A 22,321-nucleotide genomic window follows, 5' to 3' on the forward strand; every position below is an offset into this window, starting at 1 on the left:
GCGAGAAGGAGAAGGAGGAGGGAACAGCGCTCAATTAATTTCCGCATATCGAGTCGAACGATGAGTTCATTCGTTTTTCATTAACGTATACATTTCGGAGAATGTTGTAGAAATTCTCGAAGGAAGGCGAAGATACGCGTACGCGATCTTTTTTCGAGTTAATTCTTCGGTTAATTTCCGCATGTAATAAAGAAACGGAGGAATAAAACGAAGTCGACAATTTTCGAGGAACGAGAGGAAAATTTTCACCGATTGTTGCTGCTGGATTTTAAAACGGAATATCGTTGGGAAATTGATTAGGCGTGGGATATCGGTCTGGCCGTAAAACCGCGATTAATTTCCGGCTAAAACGTATCCCGACGACAGCTTAACGAGGCAATTTAACATCGAGTCGAACGATTACGCTACACACGAGCATCGGAACGCATTTCGGAGGGTATCTCGCGTATAATGAGCGATCGATATTCGGAGAATATAATAAGGACGCAGAAGTCGAGAAGCCTGCAAGAACCGGGAGTTCCTCTTTGTCAAAGAATTCTTGCCAACCGGTAATCTTCCCCTCGGAATGCTAATTTGGCTGGCGTGGTTGGATCGTCGAGGCTCTCGCCCTCGCGACTTTCGAATTTAATTCGCAGGAAATTCCTGCCTTCGAACGGATTTCGTAGTGTACACGCACGTGGCTGTTTCGTGTATTTCGCATCCGCTTAGAACGCGATCGTTAACGGTGGTTGCTCGTTAACGTGACAAATCGCTTGTCAAGACGACATGTCGCGCCTCTCTGCCTCCTATGCTTTGGATTAACCTTTGTCCTCGTCTCCGTGATTCTATTGATCGACCTTCGACGATCGGGTTTTAGATACATACATTTTACTACACCCAAGTGAAATCACAATTTGATATGTTGACACGTATTGATGAGTTTAATAAATAGAACATCAGCCTCTAAAAGATTACGGGATACGCCGTCGTTCTTGGCGAACACGTCCTCTATCTATCGTTCCGAAAAATACTATTTCGCGTATAATGTGACTTTACTCGAAAGATAGGAAACACGTGGAACCTTCAACGTATTTGAAGATATCTCAACGTATGTTAGAAAACGAGGATAAACCATAACGTTTCTCGCGCCTAGTGCTTCATGAAAATTAAAGAAAGATTTCATCCTTTCTAAACTACTGTAGTGATGTGCCTCTGAATAAATTAAAAGTAAAATATATTAAGGGACTTCTCAGTGACTATAATTTATGTGGAAAGTACATTTTAAACGCAGGAGTCATAGGCTTAAATAGCGGAAAATGTAGATCGTAATAAAACCATCTTGCTGTGGCACAGGAATCCTAATTTACCATATTTAGAGCGCAACGACGCTGCTTACGTATGTACCCCAGCAGCCTGTCTAAGAAGGGTAATTCTAGCCACGGTTGAAATCATTAAAAATGAGCGGTTAGGAAGAGTTAACGACGCCTTTAGCCATCGTAAAAGCCGAGCTACGTTCATTTTTCATCGAGGACGTCACTATGGGCCTGCGACTCGTTTCTTCAGTCAGGTTAATCATTTTTAAAGAGCCGACCGCAGGTGTCCCTTCTCGTGATCTTATATTAAACAAAGAGAGGGACGGAGAAAAGAAAAGAAAGGAACGACGAAGGGTTCGAATTTCGTAGGCATACGAGCGAGGTGGTTTCCGACTGAGAATTAAATTTTCCGCGAGAGAGGGAAATCCCCTGCGTAGAGACAAGCAGCAGCGAAATAATGAAACGAACGGGCTGGCACAACTTGCTTTGCATACGAGTGACATTTTTCACGTCTGTCAAGAATCTGACGCGACCCGGTGCTCCCCTATCCGAAATTAGAGAAGCGTCTCTCGCGATCCATGCCACCGATTACCGCCCTCCAAACCCGCTTCCACTGTGAAAAACGCCAACAGTACGCGCTCCTGCATTTTTTCCTTTACTTTATTCAAGGGAGGAAGATATCGGGGGTTAGGCTCCACTTGACAAATCAACGAAATCTTCCCGGTGTCCTGGTTACGCTTCTCGAGGTTCAGAAAGTTCGACACTTACGCGCAAGCGCAAAGGTATACGTAAATCGCGAGACCAATAACTCGGTACCTTTCGTTCAAAATCTCTCTTACCTTTCCCTTCCACGTGAAAAACATAAAAGTACGGTAGGTTTCTTGACTCGACTTCGACCCATCGTACGTTCGATAAACATTTTGTTCTATTCGTTGAAACGCAACAGCAATGTCTCGCTAAAGCGCCAGTGAAATTCCAAAATTTGTTATACAACGCATACAATGTGGACAGTTTTACGCTAAGCGTCCAAATACTTTCGTGAGATTACGTAGGTTAACGTTGCAAACTAAAATATGTAAAAAGATACCAGTACGTATCTAGCCTCGTTATTACATGGACGACGATCGTTAATTCTCTTTATATGCGTTACATTCTGCCTGATGTCTAAACGCCGGTGGATACCTGAAGAATAATAGTCAGGTATCCAGGCATGTCCGCCATAACTCTTACCCTTACCCCCGTGAATTTCCTCGCTAATGTTGTGCCAACAGCGAGAATTTTTTTCCTCTCTCTCTTTCGTCGCGAGCACCCGCCACCGATAAATTCGTCGCCCTTCGTCACCGCCTATCCTACGTTTTCGAGCGCCACCCTCTCCGGTGGCGCATATTAATCGTCGCGGATGCAACGGTTCCACGCGATAGCTTTTTGTCTCGAATTTGCCGCATTGCAGGCCGCGATTCATCGAGCGAGCCACTTCCCTTCCGATTCTCCATGGGAATCGAGTTACAAGAGGGAGAAAAATTGAAAAAGATAGGGGGAGAATCTTTGCAATTAAGCGTAACTTATTTATAGACCAAGCTGTCGAGGTCCGCTTTGCGAAATCAAAGGTGCAAAGCCTTCGCAGACGAAGCGGAATCGGAGGAAAATTAATGAAACATCGAGGAAAGGGTCGCGCGCGCGCGACAGAGAGCGGAAGAGAGAGAGAGAGAGAGAGAGAAAGAGAATAAAAGGGATGGGGTAAAGGTGGTTCGTTCTGGGAGTCTCTGGCTAACTAGAGAGGCCTTTGAGCGTCTGAGTTCGGCTCAGCAGATCTGTAAACCAATCAGTGACGCCTCGTCGATACGTAAGGCTAAGTCGGCGTAACCGGATCGCTCGACTAAACTGCTTACTTGATTATGGCGTTAGTTAGCGCCCCGTGGCCGCTCGTCTGTGTCAAGGTGGTACCAACCCCTACATTCCGATCACGTAGATCGGTCCATTGACGATGGATTCGGCGCTGACATTTAGGACACGTTTCTTCGACATTGATTTTTCTCGTTCCAACCTCCCCTAAACGTTGTTCTTTATTTACTTTCCTTTTCAGGAGGATTTTTTTTACCACTTTGACTGCTTAAATTTCGATTTTTTAAGAAAAACAACGCACGTAATATAGTCACCGTAGGAGTCGTTCGCGTTAGGTTAGAAATAAAGCGCGTACACGTGGATCGGTGTGGTCCTCGGGAGATTGGAAGGGGAACACGGTGAAGACAGTATACGTAAGAACGGCGACTAAATTTTTGCTACGATAATCCATACGCGTTGCTCTCTTCTACCACGGAAATAATCTCGGGATGGAGTTCGAGTTATTCGATAGGTTCGAGCGTGACCAAACATCTCCGATTCTGCGTTTTCCCTGTTCTCTCTAAGCCAGAGGATTGCGGGATTTCCAAGGCCTATCTATTGTCGCAATTAGATGGTTCGTTGCGATTATCGACACGGCGTTGTCCGATCTGTCGCGGCCAGGTCGCGTTATCGTTCGAATTGCCATCGAAATACTATCGGTTTCCAACCAACCGTAACGACAAGGAAAACGATGCTTTGACCACGCGTAATTATTTCTTATTTTGTCGGATGAATTTTGTGAAACTGAAAAAGTACGTTGGTGAGACAAACCGTACGAGTAAAAAGATGTAATTTGTAAATATTTAAAAATTCGTCCGCTGCTTCCCCCGAGTCTATTCTAGCGGTCAATGTAGCTTCGCTAGAATTTTGTCTACTTTTTGTGTACTCTACGTGGAACTTTCCTATAACCCAATACTTCTACGATAATAATAATTCAACAGAAGATTTAATGTCAGCGTCTCCTTGGAAATTATTTACACCGAAACCTAAGTCAAACATCGTAAAATAAGATGACGATTTTCCTTGAAAAACAACGTACTGTTTGATCGTAAAATTCGCTGATTTCGGAGTGGCTTGGAAATAGCCGGTGACGCAACTTTCGCCAGGCAAATCGTTCGCTAATGTGCTACATACCTCTGTCTCCTTCTCTCTTGTCGTCGCTCGAGGAAAGAGACAAAGGCCTGTTCCTCGAGGATCGTTCGCAGAGAAGCTGGGAATACCGGCGTAAACGCGAGTTCTTGCTCAGCCGAGTCTAACGTACGAAGAAAAAATATCGTTGGCTAATATTTACCCACCGACAGCACTACGATTGCGAAGGAGCATTCTTACCGCGAATCGTTTATCGTTAATGCGATTAAGCAGACGCGTGATTCACTTCAAAGTAGACGTTAATAACGTTGACAATAACGTTGGCGAACGTGAGCCGAGAATTATCGAATTTTCGAAATACACAGGCAAATCGTTCGTCTTCTTTACCCTCTGTTCTTGATCTCGAGATAACTCGGGAATTATCGTTTTTTAAATATTTGCACGAATAACATTCCACCGAACGGAAATATAATAAAGATTCTCACGTGTTAATTTTTATTCTTCGACGCTGCTTTTATTTTATTTAACGCTATTGCTGTAAATAGCGGAAATAATTTTTGAAAAAGATGATCATCTTCCGATCGGTGTAGCGCATCCGTAAGGTGCACTTGGGATTCCTAGCAGCGTCGAAAGTGTTTCTCGCTCCTTGACTTTTTGACAACAACAAGAACGTACATTTCCCCTACCTGCTGATATTAAAATTCATGTACCACATTATACGTATATGAAATAACATAAAACGTCTTTGGTACGAGTCGTCGATAGTTCGTACAAGTATACAGCAATGTTTTTACGATAAATATACCATACTATGGTCTATGTATGGAAATGAAGAGCGTAGCGATGATCGATCATGAATATACCTGTGCACGCGACGCGACCCGAAATTCGTCGATTTATAGCCAGTGTTTAATACCAAACGAGAGGATGGAGGACTGTAAATTCCATGGATGGAGCGGCGAAAAGCGGTGGCAACCCTTCGGCAGGCCATTCTCTCTGTTTCAGGACGTTATCGCGTCTCCCGCAGGGAACGCGACCGGCCTCCCGAGATTATCCGTATTGGGGAGCGAAGCACGCGGTGTCGAGACAATGCCGGGATTTTCGGCCCGCTCGATGCGCCTCTGTTCCTCTCGATCCCGACTCCCTTCGTAGTTAGCGGCATGCGTGACTCCGCGAATGGATCTCGCGGGGATTTCGAGCGTGCACGAGCGAACAATCCTCTATGGAGGACGGGCAAAGGTCCAAGGCCGATCGATTCTACGGATTTTCCTGAAATTGATGGATAAGGAAGGGCCAACAGGATCTCGACGCTTGAACATAGGATACATCGCTCGAGACTCGATACGATGTTAATGAAAAACAAATCTACCTCGTAACTGGTAAAGTATGGAGACAATGGAAAGCCAGAAATTGTCATTTACGGCCAAGTGTTTCGATTTTGTTATTTGTACGATTGATATTTACAGTTTTAACGATCGGCCAAATAAAGATAAAAAATATACTAAAGTCGTTGTCAAATCGTTGAAAGTTCGATATCGAGTAAAAGTTCGAATACTGTAGGGGAATCGGCGATTCGAAACGGCAGACTCATCGATTCTAGGATTACGATTTACCAAGCTGCGTTATATCGGAAAAACAAATAGAAGGGAAGATTGCATAAAAAACGAAGCGGGAAAATCGAACGATAATAAGTTACGTACACGCGCGGTAATAATTTACGCAAGTGCGGCCATTAAACAAAGCGCAAACAGTGGCGATAAATCGCGGAAAGTACCTGTCGTAAAATATCGCGGCGTATTTTTTCACGGCAAATATCCATGAGAAACACGAAGTTATTTCACGCCGCTTCCTTTTCGTTCGAATTTGTTAGCATCCGTGATATATATCCACTCAGAGGCTTTTTCGGTGCTAGCGCTGTTTCCGGAATTCTTCAGCGTTGAATCTCGATGGCGAAAGGGGCCGTGAACCCGTTAAATCTCCGCCAGCGGAGATGGTTTCTTTGACCGACACGGCGAATGTCATTTTTCTCACGGGTTAGTCGATGCCCCGAGCTATCGATATCATTCGCAGACTTCCGCTATACCAGCGCAAACAAACGCCCGCGTCAGCCGATCCTCGCGGACGAGGTCCACTTTACAGAGGGTGAATTCTCTTAACGTTCTCTGCTTCCATCCCCTTTGAATCCTCTTAGCGCTTCGGGGTCGAGCAAAAGTACTTTCCAGTCGATCGATTTCCATCGAAACGGAATCCGTTTCTTCTCGCTCACGTCCAAGGAATCGTTCTTCTTAACCGAGTTCTCTTTGACGGCTTTCGATTCAGGTTAGAAGAGGATTTAGGTCAAGTGTAACCTTCGACCGATATCGTTGGGTTAAGAAATTTAATTTTGAGATATCTAATCTTACTTTTTATTCTTTGTACGTATACGAAGTTTATTTGCGATCGATCCCACAGTTATAGAAAATTACAAACAAACGCGGTGTTGGTAATTTAATTTTATGAGATAGAAATTTTCGATAATAATCTTTGCTGTCGAGCGTATAAAAGAGCGTATAAAATAAAACCATATACGTACGTGTTCTAAAGTTAACCCTTCGAACGATCGCTAAAGTTATCAAACTTGCTGGACAGAAGCGTTCATCTTTTTTACGCCTAAAATTTGCATACGTGCGAATCCATGGAACAAACTTACTTTCGACTCTATTCCTAGAATTTCCAGAGTGTCCTTAGAATTCGAGAGATGGTGGAGAACACGAGGAAAGATCGTTCGTCGAGTTCCTCGAGTTGGGACAGAAATTTTCATTGAGCCCACAAGTGGCTCGTTACTCGGGCCTTCTTTTTTCCTCCCCTTTTTTCCTCCGAACGAACCCCCATCGACTATTTCCCGAAATGGGCGTTCGTTCGTACGAATGATCGGGAAATCGATTGGAAAAATGATTGGGTGGCATGTCGGACAGAATCGTCGGATCCGTCGAGCGGGACGAACGAAATAACGGCCGTGAGCAAGATAAATACGTTCCTCGGCAGAGGGGGAATGATAAAGAAACGACAGAGATTTCTATTAGCCTCGACAAGGATCTCTATGCTCGACAAACTTCTCGGTTTTCATTCTTCGATCAGCGTAACAGGCCAGCTAAGAAATCGAGCAACGATCGATTCCGCTGGTACTTTCGCGTGTTCGCCACGATCGAGTCACGAACGATAATGGACATCCAGCGGAATATATCCTTGCTGATCCTGTGTTGGTTACCTGTAAACGCAGCCACTGCTGATCCTTCCGCGTGAATAATCGTGTCATTGTATCTACTGCAGCATGCAGAGCGAGTGAAAAGTCTCGTAATGGACACGCGTGTTGGAAAAATCTACATTTGGAGATAGACGGGAATTTTTAATATATTTTAATATATTTCTTGAAAATACGTGCTACACACACGAAACATATTCGTTAACGCGTTTTTGCGAATATGAAGTATATTCATTAACACGTGTGTACTGAAAGTTACACGAATTGGAATACAAATATATTTAACGCGCCATGTAACCATAAATTTACCTTTTTAGAGGTTCTATAATTACATTTTTATATAATTTAACACGGTCGGTTAACGCGAATAAACAAGCATACTCGTTTCACTCGCATCGAATATTCGTACAAAGTTCGCCGTTTGAAAAAAGTTTTTTTTTCAGGATTATCGTTTCGGCGGATTTTCCTAAAACACGCGTGTTATTCCGAATTCCATCACGAAATTCTAACTCAGGTCGTTCGAGGAAATTCGTAAGTATTACCTTGCGCGAACACGCGAAAGTAAGATCGAAAGGAGAGGAAGAGTCTTGGTTTTCACGGGTCAAAATGGTATTGGATCGAATGGCCTCGCGAGAGTTTGCTTACCTCTGTTTACCCGGCTTTTTTCCCATCTACCCTCCTTTTCATTAATTAGCCCAGGATAAATACGAGCCGATTGAACAGCCTGCTTCTTTCTACACGCGCTAGCCCCTTCTCGTTCAGCCAAGAAGCCACGGCAAAGCCCTTCAGGCAGTATTTCCTAATCCACCGGAACCACCGTCAAGCATTTGCCTAGAAAGTATCCTCGTACGCTTCATAATACCCCTAACATTAGGGGTGAAGCTTTTTTAGGCCGGCTCTACTATATTCCAACTACATTCCCTCGTGTTCCGTGTTAAGCACGTAAAATACACGCTTCGGATTTCTTTACAGTTCGATAAAAAATCGCGTTCCAATTGAAGAGCTCGCGACAAAAACGGTCCTTGTCTATGTTTGTCTTCTCTCGGCAAAGAATATTTTAACTAACGTCTTTAATTTCCGCATTTCCATCTCTTCGACAAAATGTTCATCGTACCGTATTACGTGACCAAGGTCCACCGGTAAAAATGCCAATGTTTTCTAAAAAAAAGCAGGCGAGTACAACTTTCAGCGGATGAATCGAACTAGATTACGTTTCTTTACTCGTGCTTGCCGAAATCCGCGGTCCAGCTGCAAGTTCCCCCGTTACCTGCTGTCTGTTATTTGAACCGTCAATCTACGCGTAACGAAATAGTAGCCTGGAACGAAAAGTCCGTGTTTCAAATCATAGGTTCGTAATTGTACGCATGTCGCACCCAAAAACCGTATATACTTTACAATAGAAGGAACAAAGAGACAGTTCCCCTTGTAGATCTGGTAGGAAATCCCGCAAAGACCGAATTATAGGTGGTGGAATTTCATAGCGGAATGTCGCTTTGATCCAGTGTTCGTTCGAGCAAATGGTGCGTTGGCTAAGAGGCAGGAATAAGCCCGCGATAATAATATACGCAGTGCGTAAAACGCGACCGGAATATGACTCTATATCTCGTCCTCTTTCTGTTTCGTCTCCCTAACAAAGATACGAGAAACTTGGCACGGCGTAGTTGATCCGGCCGCGGCCATGTTGCTCGCTGCGGAAATTTCGCAGTCACCCCCTTGTCGGTCCTCTCCCGATAACAGCTTGCACGACAAGTGAACTAACAAAGGGGAGTAATCTGCGTCCTGGAAATTCGCCTGCGGAATTTCTGCCCACGGTCTTTCGGGAATCTACGTAAGCTCTCTGTTGAAACTTTTTTGCAGCTTTGTGGGACAAGAGCGGTGCTAAACCGCTATACAGTTCTTTCGCCGAAGAACCGACAGATCTTCGCAAAAACATGAAATCGCACAAATTCTCTCAGCGTGATCGTTAGCGAAATTTTATTCATGCATCCTTTGTACTTTTGCATCTCTAAATTTCCTTAATAATTATTAATAATTTCTCCAGAAAAATCTACGCACGACGCATGAAATTTGTAAAATCGCAAAACTCCCCTCGCTCGTTTACCAAGCCTCGTAGATCGCATCAATCTTACGCAAACACGTACGTAATCGACGGAATGCGGTGCAACGCGTCGTCGTTGGGTATGCAACGAGGGAATCAAGGTCACAGGGCGAAAAACGGAGCGCACGTGGCACGCGACGCATTTTCACAACGATGTGATCGTACAGATGGGGCGGTCGAACGTAGGGGTGAGCTCCAGCGGCCATGTCGGTTCCCAATTAAACAAATGCCCGCTGGAAACTCGAGCAACCCCTCGAGCAAGCCAGGCTTGCTTCGTCTCTCTCTCTCCCTCTCTCTCTCTCTCTCTCTGTCTCTCTGGCAGACGGTCTGTCGTTCTTCGTTCAACCGCAGAAGGGGAATCGGCGGAGCGCACGTGTCGAGCAGCATGCGAAATTCGAATCGAGGTTGGTTGCTCGCCGGTGTATGCGTTTACATACGCTCTACCTTTCATCTCTCGAGTGCGTTACACGCGCGCGAATCGCTGCGGGTCCCTCGCGAGTGTTGCCACACGCGTGCAATCGCCTGCACGTGCATGGAATTTCTAATTAGCCATCGTTTACAGACTGCCGTCTTACTGGAAAGAAGCTTGCTATTGATACGATATCGTTTCGTTTATCGATGTTTTGTAATCGTTTGGATACAGCTACGGCAAATGCATTTTCCAAATATTTCGAAAGAATCGAATGCAGCAAGTAGAACTTGGTTTATTATCAGAAGAGAACGAGGGTCAAATTAGTTCCGATAGCCAAGCAGTTCCGATAACAGAAGCTTGGTAGGAGGTATTCCCTCTAGCTTTTTTTGGTACGTGCTTCGTATAAGAAAATGTGAAGCTCTGAACTCTATCGATAACGACACTAACGTTACGAGATAATCGGACATTTTAAAATATATGTTTTTGTGTAAAACGTAGGATTCGATTCACATATCGTAACGTATTTCATCTATCTCATCGTGTGTAAGTCGCGTGATACCTTCTCATAGAACAAAGATGGTTAATGGCAGACGCTTCTAAACGAAGATTTCTCCGCAAACAAAACGCCATGGCGGTATGGTAAATAAATCTCTCGTCGAGTTCGAGAAAGCGAAACGCAAACAGCGGTCTCTGACGCAGATAACCCTTCTACTTGTAATTAGAAACATTCGAAGACGACAGAGGTTCGAACGCTACGATGCGATAAACTTTTCTTTCAATTGACATTATCGGTGGACCTTTCTTAGTTTATCGCGATCTCGCGTCTCGTTTTATTGGACACGGAACGAGGAAAAGGAAGGAAAGAGTGGGAGACAGCGGAGGGAAATGTTGCAAGGCCCGAGCGTTTTCGACTTGTGCGTAAATTACATTACGCGTCCAAATATTGGAGCGCCTCTTCGCTTCTCGAGACGGGTCAAACTGTTTGACTTTGCAACTTGTTCTTGCGCACGGAACTCGCTTTCGTACCGTAACGTCTGGCTTGTCAGCAGTCGGACAATGGTTGCTCCCGCTAATCCCGAAAACGGCTCAAAGCAAATGTTTTTGTCAGGTTCCGGACGATGGAACGAGTTGCGACGTTTTACAATCTTTAGAGGAAGTTGAGAGTTCCACGGCAGGCAGTAATGCACGATAATTTGTATCGTTTTCGGTACCTACGCTCCTGATTAGGGTTTCTGCAACGCAACATTGTTTTCGCAAAAGCTGAATCGTTTGAAATGAAACTTCTAGCGTTTGATTTTTCAATCCATTTTTTATTTTAATACAAATAAAATAACAATAATTCGAATATCCGTTAATTGGAAGATAGAACTATTAAAATAATATATGTAAGCAAGAAATTAAGAATTTTTCGTGACGAAAAGAGTTTCGCGAAAGGAGGCAACATTTGTACTCTTATTCAATACTTTACGTCTATCGCACGATGACGCTTTCTCATTTTTATAACAAATCGAACTTCACACTCGAGCAACAAGAAAATATGTAGAGGAAAGTTCAGCATCGTGTTATCTACATTTTTACTAGATAGAAAATCAACGATGATGGTTCCTGTATGTGTCCCTGTAAGTGCCATTAAAAGCCAGGATTTTTAGAGTTGTTTCGATCGTAAAATCCGAGCGATCGTCGAACGTTTGCTATTACACTGGCTTATGGGAACACACATGCCACTATCACCGCCATATCTGGCGTATCCTTCTTTGCAATAACAGGCATCGTTACATCTCTAGAAACATAACATCAATGACGTTCATTTTTCTAAACTCATTGAACAAAACTGATTTCTCGATTAATTTCAACTCACGATATTGATAATGCGACAACGTTGACCTAAAGTAGCGCAAGTTGTTTGACAGGCCGACCCACAACGATATTCCTCGTTTGGCCTGTTACAGACTAGTCTTGCAGCCGATGTAGCTAACAAAATTTATTTATTAATTATTAAATTAATTATCGTTATTAAATATCAACTATTTAACGATCTAATATTATTCTTAAAATAAAATTCTTAAAAATAATTCTTAAAATTCTCAGCTGATAGATTCGTTCGTTTATTTTTTATTGCAAGCACTGTAGATTGAAAATTTAAAATACTAAACACAGCTACACCTGAGCAAATAAATAGACATCGCAAGACTTACCGGTACAAAGCACCATCAAAGCGATGAACAATACACAAACGAATCGAAACATGTTAGCGAAATATGTACCGTTAGTTTGTTAGTGGTCTTGTCAGAACTGGCGAACACAGGCGACAATGGCAGCTTATATACGTAATATAATACACGTTGCATATATGTTTTTCCCCACATATTGTATTCAATCTACATAAACAGAAAATAACTACGGCAATATAGTAAGACTTCACGTTTTTGTGTGCGTGATTTTCTTCTTTCCTCCTATTAAATACAGTCGCAATAGTTGATGCACGTACACAGATAAGTAGGCGATAATCAATTAATCATCGAATTGACTGCGCGAATAAATTTCCCTTAAATCCCCTGAATATATTAGGAAACCTCGCGTTTCTTTTTATTGTTGGTATTCCTTTCCTGTTATCATTTCGTCGCTTCTATCTTTCTACTATCGTAACTCTTTCCTTTTTTGGTATTTTGAAGTGGTATTTTACGTTGCTGTCTATTCGCAATCCGTCGTGTAAGAATTAAAAGTGACTCATTTTCTGTTCCAAATGAACGAGATAACACGTCCAAAGTGGTCATGAAAATGGCATTACCTTCCACTGTGCGAAGACGTAAGGGAATTTTGTTTACCGTTTTCACGAACATTGTTCCGCTTAACTCAACGTCGGGTATTCCTACGTTCGTGCATGCACGCGAATTATTCTTTATCTAAAAAATTCCCTGTCATATTTATCGTGCATGACTATTTAGGGAGACTCGCTTTTTCGTGGCTTGAATCGCGATGTCCTCTATGATACGGCTTTCTGTAGATGTAAACGCGTTAAAGTTGATGATTTATATTTGTAAAGAATCGCTAATGTTACGACATAATAATACCACTACCAGAACAATCTCTATTTTACGTATAAATATCTATTATATTATATATAAATTATCAGGATTTACGCGTCATATCATGGAGGACATCACGACTCAATGACAGTTCAAGCCGTAAAAAATGGGAATCTTGTTAAATGATTATGAGCAATCACGGTAGATCCAACATGCAAGTTTGCAGATAAACAGCAATTCGCACGCACCTATGAGCGTACCAATTATGTTTTAATATTTACTTTGAAATTTGTTATTATCATATTTATAAAATGTAACCGGTAAATTGTCGTGCAGAGGAACCAATAACAATGAAACGGAGAATTTAATAAAAAAAAAAAAAACCGAGATGACGTAGAAAATTCATATATTATGCGTATAAATTCAATCTGAGCGAGTCATTAAAATTTTTCTAACGTTATCGCACTAAGTTCAGAGATCATCTCTGCCAAGGCTATTTTCTCAGCGAAAATCGTATACATGTATATGTTGCAGATGTTGATCTATCCAGTGGGAATAGAAACGCCTCGCGTATGAAGTTGTTTAGAAAAACTTGTTTGAATGAATAGAAAACGTTTAGTATTGTTGAAAGCAGAGAGACGCTGATTGGACGCGTTAATACCAGGTCAGTGTGTCAGAGCGGGCGTTTCATGGGGGGCAAAATGGTGGCCCTTGATTTGGTACAAAGGAACTATGCCTGCCTCCTGTGACGTGACATTACAGAGGGGTGCGAAGTGGAGTAAAGAACGAAGGGAGGTCGGCGTGCAAGGAAGAGGGGAAACACTAGCCGAGGAGGGTAACTCGAGCAATTTCAATCAAGTTTTCCGCTGTCAGTGACTACTGGTCCTTGCTGACGAGAAACCAGGCTTTCTTTCAGCTTGGAAGCGTCCAATGAAAACGCTAAGTACATGGAACGGATCGATATCGAAAAATGGCAGGGTTTATCGATGGTTCTCTTCGAGCGATTAAAGTTAAACGTTGCAAGGAACTGCGATTAATACGTACATTTGGTGTACCATCGCTTTCTTGCTGAATGAAATACGAAAAAAAAGAAAGGAATTATCGGTAAGAAATAGAAAGAAACGAGGTAATAAATTTCATAAAAGGGAGTTCGATTCTAGAGAAACGAATTATTGGACAGGAGGGGTGAGCGTAGAAAGGAAGCGAAATGGAGAAAGTCGGTGCTGAGTGCTCAATAATAAATAGCATTTTGACTGTCGGATATTCGATTGTAAGCGCTGGGTTTCGCTGAATAAAACGCGGGAAAAGAGGAACTCGACCCTCGAGCGCGACAGAGAGGAAACTTCGAATTCCTGGCTCGTTGTCTCGGCCGACAACGTAATGGCATTTAAGGTAAAAGCAAACGTCGATAGGAGAAGCTCGGCTGGATTGATCGCTGCGCTTGACAAAGTGAACTCGCGACTCTAAAATTTGCCAGTCGAATCGAACGAAGCTCGACCCTTTTCACCCGTTCGAATCGTCGCTAATTGCAGAGTTCTCGCAATACCTCGCGATTGACGGATCGATACGGCAACAATCGTCGAGTCGACGCAGCGATTCCCATCGAGATCGAGATTACGCGAAAGAAAACGTTTGTCCTAGCAGCTTTTCCGATAGCTCCTCTTTTGTGCGTATTTATTTAACTTTCCGATTTTATATGGCAGATAATTTACGGCCATAAAGTTAAAGTAAATTCATTAAAATTGGCAGTTATAATTTGAAATAAATACAGGAAAATTAACAAAAATGTTTTCCCATGTATTGAACCATAGTATATAGATGTCAGAAAGTAAAAAACCTTTGGCCTAAAACAAACTGTCAGCTTTTTACACAAGTATGACCATCCGTATGCAATGAATTAGACAATAGAATCACTATAAAACAATAGTAAACACTAAAGGAGACTGATAGATTCGTCTAACAGAGAAATAAAGTACGCGATCGATTATTAACACTAGCTGTACGAATTCAAACTTCGAAATGAAATATCTCAAAAACCATAGCATCAATTTTAACCATTTCGCATCGTAAATTAATCATTTCATCTAAAGAATTTATACTCACAATTATTTTTTCCTAGGCTTTCTAATTTTTGAAATCATCTTGAAATACCTACCTCTATGAAATCAAATTGACCGGCTAGCTGATTTCATAAACAAATCGTTTTCCAAAGACAGTGTGCAAAAGTTTCAGTTATTGTAGACAATTCCCATTATTGTCTCCGCTTATTGTATGTATTTACAATAGGATAATTGAATTTGGGCATAGTATTTTCTTTCTTTGACCAATCCCCCTTTTTTTTAGCAATCATGAGTAAATCCAGAAAATATAATAAGATATTGAATAAAATTGTCAACATCAATGAAGATTGTTCTGAGGATACCGCCGAAGAAGATCAATATGAATTAGGCCAAAACGAAGCTAATAATAAAAGTTCTGAATACACTGAAAGTGGAAAGACAGAAGAATCTTCGAACAGTGAAGAGGAAAACTTCTTGAATGTGTGTCGTAACAAGAAAAGGATGCGTATTTTTTCTAGTTCTGACTCCGCGGATAAAAGGACGAGCATTCCAAGCACATCCCAAAATGTAATGGGTAAAATTAAAATTGTAATTGACGGGATACAGTGGATAAAACTGAAAGCAGATGGATCTAGGGGTAGGACGCCCGTTCGTATGATATTCAAGGATATTACAGGACCTATTGGCTATGCTAAAAGAAATACTATGTTGGATTGTGTAACCAGTGCTTTCGAATTGATAATTGACAGACACATAATGGAACACATAAAAGATTGCACTGAAATCGAGGCGCATCGAGTTTTGAAAAAAGACGGATAATCACAGTTGCTGAGTTACGTAGTTTTCTAGGAATTCTATATGCCCGGGGCGCATATGAAGCGAGATCATCGAAAGCCTCCGAAAGATTACAAATAGAGATAAATTTGCGCTGATATCCGAAATATGGAACAGATTTATAAGTAATAGCCAGGCTTGTTACCAGCCATATGAAAATATCTCAATAGATGAACAATTATTTCCAACGAAAGCCCGATGCAGGTTTATGCAATATATGTCGAATAGGCCTCATAAATTTGGCATTAAGTTTTGGTTTGCAGTTGACGTGCAAACAAAATATATTTTGAATGGTTTCCCTTATATGGAGAAAGATGAAACTCGATGCTCAAGGGAAAAAGAACAAGATGACTTTGTTTTCCTCAAATTTATATAAATCAGAAAACTGCACGCTTGCTGTGTATAAAAGTAAACCTAACGTAAAAGTCCTCCTTCTAAGCACTAAACATACAGGTATACAATTAGAAGACAATTATAAAGGTGTTCCAGAAACCATTGCTTTTTATAATAAAACAAAGTTTGGTGTGGACGTCGTTGACCAGATGGCACGCAAATATAGTGTGAAAGCAGGGAGTTTTCGATGGTCCCTTCAAGCTTTTTCTCAATATTTCAGATTTTGCAAAATATACGCGTGGAAAGGAGTTCATATTTTGCCAAAGATCAGACGCTTCATTTCTGTCACTTTCAATTGTCAAAAATGCGAAACAGTTACCAAGTGAGTTACTACAAAAAAAAAATAGAAGCAATAATTGTTGTATATATTGCAAAAAGATTGTATGCGGAAAATGCACAAACAAAATTCAGTATATTTGTAAAAAAATGTGCTCAATAAATATGATTATCCTATAGCGTTAATATTATTATCATTTCCGTGATAATTAAAAAAAAAAGACTTTTTACTTATTAATAATTTATTTAAACGTGAAGCCTAATATTATTCAATTCAGACTTAATTTGAATAAATCGACTTTTTAAAGAAAATGAGTATTTTCGTTTACCCATCGATTTGACGAGTCCTTGTAGAGATAGGTACATAAGAAACGCCCGTAAACCTAGTGTTAACAAATATAATCTTCAACCGTAAACTGCGTAGTAAACTGTTTAAAACACGTTGTTGAATAAAAGGGTGCCCCTGATAAAGTCAAAGTTTATGTTAGTGTCCGAATATTCTCGTGACCAACTGTAAATATAAAGATACGAATTTGCATGAACATCCGGAAACGAGCGATTAGTGCAGTTTAGGGTTATCGTATTTCGCGAAACTTGGTATTTTACGCAGCGGGATCGGAGATTTTCCACACGTATACTTCGTCTTAGAGATATTTTCCTCGTTCTAATGCATACTTGGTAATTGGATCCGGTTAATATTACGATGGCAATTATTCTTATAGTTGCGTAACTTAATACTAGTTAAGAGCTTAATATCTGACCCGCCGCGACAGTCCTCGTTTCAATAATTTTTACGTAACATTGGGTCGCGAATAATAAAATAAATAAATAAATACTTATCAGGTTAAATCGAATCGAGATACTGTTAAAGTAGTTCGCAAAGAGACGACGCCTCTGCATCTGTGGGTCATCTACGAACGTCGTGGAGCAAATGAGCGGACGAAGTATTTTTGCTGGTGTATTAGTTGGCGAAGAAGAGGAAAATGACGTAAAGAGAAACGGAGATGCGAGAGGATGAACAAAGATCATCGACATGATCAGATGAAAGAAACGAGAAGCCGTATCTAGGTTTCGTAACAGTAGTATATAAAGCCAAGTATTTCGATAAGTTTGTCAGTAGTGTCAGTTGTAAGCTGTCTCGTAAAGGAATCGATAATGTCTCGCATCCTCTTTGTCTTCCTCGCCGTTATGGCTATCTTCTCCAGTAAGTAACTTCTCTTAAAGATTAACGCGATATTTCATATAATTTTATGTCATTAAAAACAAAACATAGAATCTATTCAAACTGTAAAGAAAAACTCTTTTTGTTTCGCCTTCCACCGGGTACAGTCACATATTTCTGTATTTTCAATTCACAAAACGTATGAATAGCTAATTCACAATACGAATCCGTTCACTTCTTCACTCAATTATTTATTTCTGTAACAGCATACTTGCTTTACTTGTACGAACTGTACCATTAACAAAAGCACGAGGCGCTGAATCATTGACAGGCGCCCGCTTAGATTTTACTCTTTTAATTGTTTTCATAAAAATACGAATTTATATAAAAATCTAATCGTTAGCAGATCGATTAGAGATACAGCGAAAAATAATACAGTGATATCGTATTGCTACAGCTTCGTTTGGTCAGCAATGTGGACTGAACGAAGAGTTTAAATCCTGTGGATCGTGCGAGCCCACTTGTGCCAAGCCACGTGTCACCATTTGTACCATGGTTAGTATTAACACGTGAAAAGCACGTTAGAAGGACACGATGAATCGATTTTTCTTAATTCGTTAGATTTATAAATGCAAGCTCCTTAAAAGCAAGTAATAAATCTATGGAATTTTGTAAACGATCGAGTAGAGAATCATTCTCGGAATATTCAATAGGATTACAAAAATACATACTTAATAAATTCCAAAGCCAATAAAGTTTCTGTAAGATAGAATTGATTGTTGAGTTCTAAAACTCAATGTTTACCATGTTTCTTGCTTGTGGTTTTCATTTGTATTTATATAAATTTAATTACGTTACATTTATTTGCTTTCATTTTTATGGTTTTCTCTGTTCGACGTGTATACTAATTTTTGTTCTCTCATTTTTTTAGGAATGTAAGATCGGTTGTCAATGTAAGGACGGATACTTGAGAAATGGCGAAGGAACTTGCGTTCTTCCAGAAAGGTGTTAACTTCTTCGTTTAACTTATTTGAAATCCATTCTTCACTTTCTCGCTGGCGTTTGCAATCTCTTCGCTGCTACTTTTTTCTTTTCTTTCTTTTTTACTTTACCAGTTTTTAACGAAAACTCAAAATGGAAATGTATTACACTATCTGTTCATGGATTAGTATTAGTCATAAGTTTACCTAAATAAAGACTATAACAATACTATCAAACTGGTGTCTTAAATACCTACTTAAACTGCATCGATCGTTCTCAGTAAGCAAATTCAATGTTTAGAAAAAAGAAATTAAGATTTCAGTGTCGTTACCAATGTCGTGTTAGATGTAAGTGAGTACTCGTGACGCAAGGTTAAAGTTACAAACACAGGTTAATATCTTTTGGAAATAAGCACACATATAGAGTCACACAATGAATCGCTTTAAATTTGCATAGATTCAAATTTTTATTTCCAGTAATAATTTCAAATTAAATTAAGTTCAATTTTTAGTAAAAAGTTCGGTTCTCTATTTATGCACTCGTCGCTATAATTCTCCATATTAAAGATAGCGAAATTCTAGAAAAAGTAAAAGTACTTACCACAAAGATAAGCAACGACGACGAAGAGAAAAATAACAGCGGTACGAGACATGTTTGAACGAAGAAACCTGCGATCATAGTGCAATTATGCATGACTGCAATTATAATTGTAATTGTCTGCTTTTATGCTCGATAATTCGTCCTTCTAAAGGCCGCTATCTTTGCTTGTTACGTATTTATCGGTCTAATCTTTCACTTATTTAAATTCAATAGACCTATTTAAAATTATCATCAGCCTACGATTTTGTAAACTATTCAAACTCATGGTCGAATCGATTAAAAAAAAAGGTAATTAATTATTCATAAAAGCACGCGATTATTAGATACTGAAACGAGCGGGAATACAGTGAAAAACACGGTGATGAATTTGTATCGTTAAAACTTTTTTCGGTCAACAATGTGAATTTGTCCTATGCTTAGTATTATTATGTTGATACTATTATCACTACTATTAATACTAATATCAGTATAGTCTCATAACGAGTCATTTCGCTAAGTTTCTATTGACATTCGTTGTTTACATTCGAACAGTCGTTTTAATACCACAAATCACACATAATATTAGGTGAAGTAAAAAGTTCTGAGCGCTTTTTCGCTTTATTTCGACGATGAAATTAACATAGTCAAGATTATTCGATTTAGATTAAATATGCGCCGTTTTGTTCGATTACTTTTGTCCATTTTGAAGGCAATTTCATAATTCCGCGGTTGAAGAAGTCCTCGTCCCTATTGGTAAAAAACTTGACCAGCTCATTTTCACAAGCCTCTCTTGAGGCCAGTTTTGTACCATCAAGAAAATTTTGCAAAAACTTAAAAAGGTGATAATCGCTTGGTGCCAGGTCTGGACTGTACGGCGGATGCGATAGAACCTCCCAGCCAAGCTCTCGGAGCTTCTGACGCGTCGTTAAAGATGTGTGCGGCCTGGCGTTGTCTTGATGGAACACAACACCTTTCCTATTGGCCAATTCTGGCCGCTTCTGGTCGATCGCCTGCTTCAGTCTGGTCAGTTGTTGACAATAGAGGTCCGAATTAAGTGTTTGCCCCGATGGGAGCAGCTCATAATGGATGATTCCCTTCCAATCCCACCAAACACACAATAAAACCTTCTTGGCCGTTAATCCACGCTTGGCGATCGTTTGGGCCGGCCCACCGCGATTGGACCACGATCTTTTTCGGCTGTTGTTCTCGTATGTGACCCATTTTTCATCGCCAGTCACCATCCGCTTCAAAAATGGGTCGATTTCGTTACGTCTCAACAAAGAATCGCAGGCATCAATTCGGTCCAAAAGGTTCTTTTGCGTCAATTCATGTGGCACCCATACGTCGAGCTTCTTCTTGAGACCAGCCTTATGCAAATGGTTCCAAACGGTTTTCTGGCTAATCTTCAGTTCCTGGGCAATGGAATAAGTGCTCACATGCCGGTCCGACTCGACGATTTCCATGATTTTATCCACATTTTCGACGATTGGCCTACCAGAGCGTGCCTCATCTTCGACGTCCATATTACCAGAACGGAATCGTTGGAACCACCGCTTTGCTGTTGCATTCGATACTGTACTGGGTCCATAAACAGCACAAATTTTTTTGGCCGCCTGCTCCGCCTTTTCACCTTGGTCGTAGTGGTACTGAAGAATGTATCGAATTTTCTCTTTTTTTATCTCCATTTTCGAACGCTGTAACACACAACTGGCTTCACCGAACACAAAACTGACAAAGAACCTTTTTGATGCGTAATATCACCTTGAAATCGGTGTATACTATGACTCGATGCGATGTGCACATCGTGAGATATGGCTCACTAAAGACATCTAGCGAAAAACGCTCAGAACTTTTTACTTAACCTAATAATAATAATTATGTAAGAGGAAATGAATAAAGAAGAATATATGCATACATCTGTGATACTTTATTATTTCATTTAAAAACTACCATTTTCTAAGAATAGCCTACCCATTCATCCAATCCAATTATTGTCTTTTACATTGGCTAACTGGGACACAGTGTTTAGCTGCGTTTCTCACATGTCCTTTAACACAGTGGCAGCCACGAACGCATTCCTGATGGGAATAAACGAGTAACGCGTTACAATTAAACGGAGAGTAACGGAGACAAGATAATTTTCATGATCGAGAGAAGTGTATATATGTAATACTGACCTCAGGACAATTTACGCGAGGCTTAGCACACGTAGGTTCGCAAGAAGGAGAAGGTCCACACGCCTTGAATTCTTCGTTCGGACCACAAGAAGAGCTGACGCTACTTACTATATGCACATAGAATAATGATACATCTTGAAATAAAACAGCGATCGAATAATGAACAATCAACGATACGTGTAATGACGACGATATAAATAAATAGAAAATGCTTACTCAACTATGTAATCGTATTACTTCTACAAATTTCATTTCTAAATTTCACAAAGTTTTGTTTCTATTTTCAAATCTATTTCAATTTTAAAACTATTTAGAAACGGTGAATTTTGGTTTTCTACTGTTGTTCGATTCGTTTATTCAAATTTTTATTTTCGAGTAATTATTCCAAATCAAGTGTAGGTTCAGTTTGGTATAAAATATAATTTTCTGTTTATACACGTGTCGCTATAGTTGTACATATCGAAGACAGTGAAATTATACAGACAATGAATATATTGTACTTACTACAAATATAAGCAACGACAACGAAGAGAAAAATAACAGCGGTACGAGACATATTGGAACGAAATCTTCGATCACAGTTTGACTACAATTGTAAAAATTTTCGTGCGCTTCTGATTAAAATTCGTGACAGCAGTCTGTTTTTATACTCGATAATTCGTCCTTCTAAAAATCGCTATCTTCATCTGTTATGTGTTTGTCAGTATATTCACCGTACGCTAATTCGATCGCGTTACTAATTGTAAGTTACGAGGAAATTTACACGTTATGAATATTTTACAAATTATTCGAAGCTCGTATAATTTGTCTTGCCTGTCAT

The 22,321-nt window shown here is 40.4% G+C and overlaps 4 protein-coding genes across 4 annotated transcripts; 2 read left to right on the forward strand and 2 right to left on the reverse strand.

The window, feature by feature from the left end:
* Window positions 1–11,313: 11,313 nt before the first annotated feature.
* Window positions 11,314–12,337, reverse strand: LOC117209983 (inducible metalloproteinase inhibitor protein-like). The gene is made up of 3 exons (XM_033452484.1): window positions 12,209–12,337; window positions 11,872–11,984; window positions 11,314–11,793 (listed from the first exon to the last, which is right to left on the reverse strand). Exons 1-3 carry the CDS (start codon window positions 12,258–12,260, stop codon window positions 11,659–11,661), a joined length of 300 nt encoding a protein of 99 aa, XP_033308375.1. The 5' UTR covers window positions 12,261–12,337; the 3' UTR covers window positions 11,314–11,658.
* Window positions 12,338–14,864: 2,527 nt separating this feature from the next.
* Window positions 14,865–16,112, forward strand: LOC117209967. The gene has a single exon (XM_033452462.1). It carries the CDS (start codon window positions 15,388–15,390, stop codon window positions 15,916–15,918), a length of 531 nt encoding a protein of 176 aa, XP_033308353.1. The 5' UTR covers window positions 14,865–15,387; the 3' UTR covers window positions 15,919–16,112.
* Window positions 16,113–17,649: 1,537 nt separating this feature from the next.
* On the forward strand, window positions 17,650–18,981 carry LOC117210004 (chymotrypsin inhibitor-like). The gene is made up of 3 exons (XM_033452537.1): window positions 17,650–17,806; window positions 18,222–18,319; window positions 18,696–18,981. Exons 1-3 carry the CDS (start codon window positions 17,758–17,760, stop codon window positions 18,774–18,776), a joined length of 228 nt encoding a protein of 75 aa, XP_033308428.1. The 5' UTR covers window positions 17,650–17,757; the 3' UTR covers window positions 18,777–18,981.
* A 2,249-nt stretch (window positions 18,982–21,230) lies between these two features.
* LOC117209993 (chymotrypsin inhibitor-like) lies at window positions 21,231–22,140 on the reverse strand. The gene is made up of 3 exons (XM_033452512.1): window positions 22,006–22,140; window positions 21,502–21,608; window positions 21,231–21,402 (listed from the first exon to the last, which is right to left on the reverse strand). The coding sequence occupies exons 1-3, from the start codon at window positions 22,055–22,057 to the stop codon at window positions 21,313–21,315; spliced, it is 249 nt and encodes an 82-aa protein (XP_033308403.1). The 5' UTR covers window positions 22,058–22,140; the 3' UTR covers window positions 21,231–21,312.
* Between the last annotated feature and the right edge of the window lie 181 nt (window positions 22,141–22,321).

Source organism: Bombus bifarius, unplaced genomic scaffold, assembly GCF_011952205.1.
Source record: "Bombus bifarius isolate JDL3187 unplaced genomic scaffold, Bbif_JDL3187 scf7180000007968, whole genome shotgun sequence".
Lineage (NCBI taxonomy): Eukaryota > Metazoa > Arthropoda > Insecta > Hymenoptera > Apidae > Bombus > Bombus bifarius.

Bases quoted from the DNA above. Each gene is read 5' to 3' on its own strand.
- LOC117209983 (XM_033452484.1), bottom strand. From the start codon at position 12,260: ATGTTTCGATTCGTTTGTGTATTGTTCATCGCTTTGATGGTGCTTTGT. The intron at 11,985-12,208 runs GTAAGTCTTGCG...AAATTTTGTTAG, and splicing joins TTTGATGGTGCTTTGTACCG to CTACATCGGCTGCAAGACTA. The intron at 11,794-11,871 runs GTGAGTTGAAAT...TTATGTTTCTAG, and splicing joins GTTGTCGCATTATCAATATC to AGATGTAACGATGCCTGTTA.
- LOC117209967 (XM_033452462.1), top strand. From the start codon at position 15,388: ATGAGTAAATCCAGAAAATATAATAAGATATTGAATAAAATTGTCAAC.
- LOC117210004 (XM_033452537.1), top strand. From the start codon at position 17,758: ATGTCTCGCATCCTCTTTGTCTTCCTCGCCGTTATGGCTATCTTCTCC. The intron at 17,807-18,221 runs GTAAGTAACTTC...GTATTGCTACAG, and splicing joins CGTTATGGCTATCTTCTCCA to CTTCGTTTGGTCAGCAATGT. The intron at 18,320-18,695 runs GTTAGTATTAAC...TCATTTTTTTAG, and splicing joins GTGTCACCATTTGTACCATG to GAATGTAAGATCGGTTGTCA.
- LOC117209993 (XM_033452512.1), bottom strand. From the start codon at position 22,057: ATGTCTCGTACCGCTGTTATTTTTCTCTTCGTTGTCGTTGCTTATATT. The intron at 21,609-22,005 runs GTAAGTACAATA...ATGTGCATATAG, and splicing joins TGTCGTTGCTTATATTTGTA to TAAGTAGCGTCAGCTCTTCT. The intron at 21,403-21,501 runs GTCAGTATTACA...TATTCCCATCAG, and splicing joins CTCGCGTAAATTGTCCTGAG to GAATGCGTTCGTGGCTGCCA.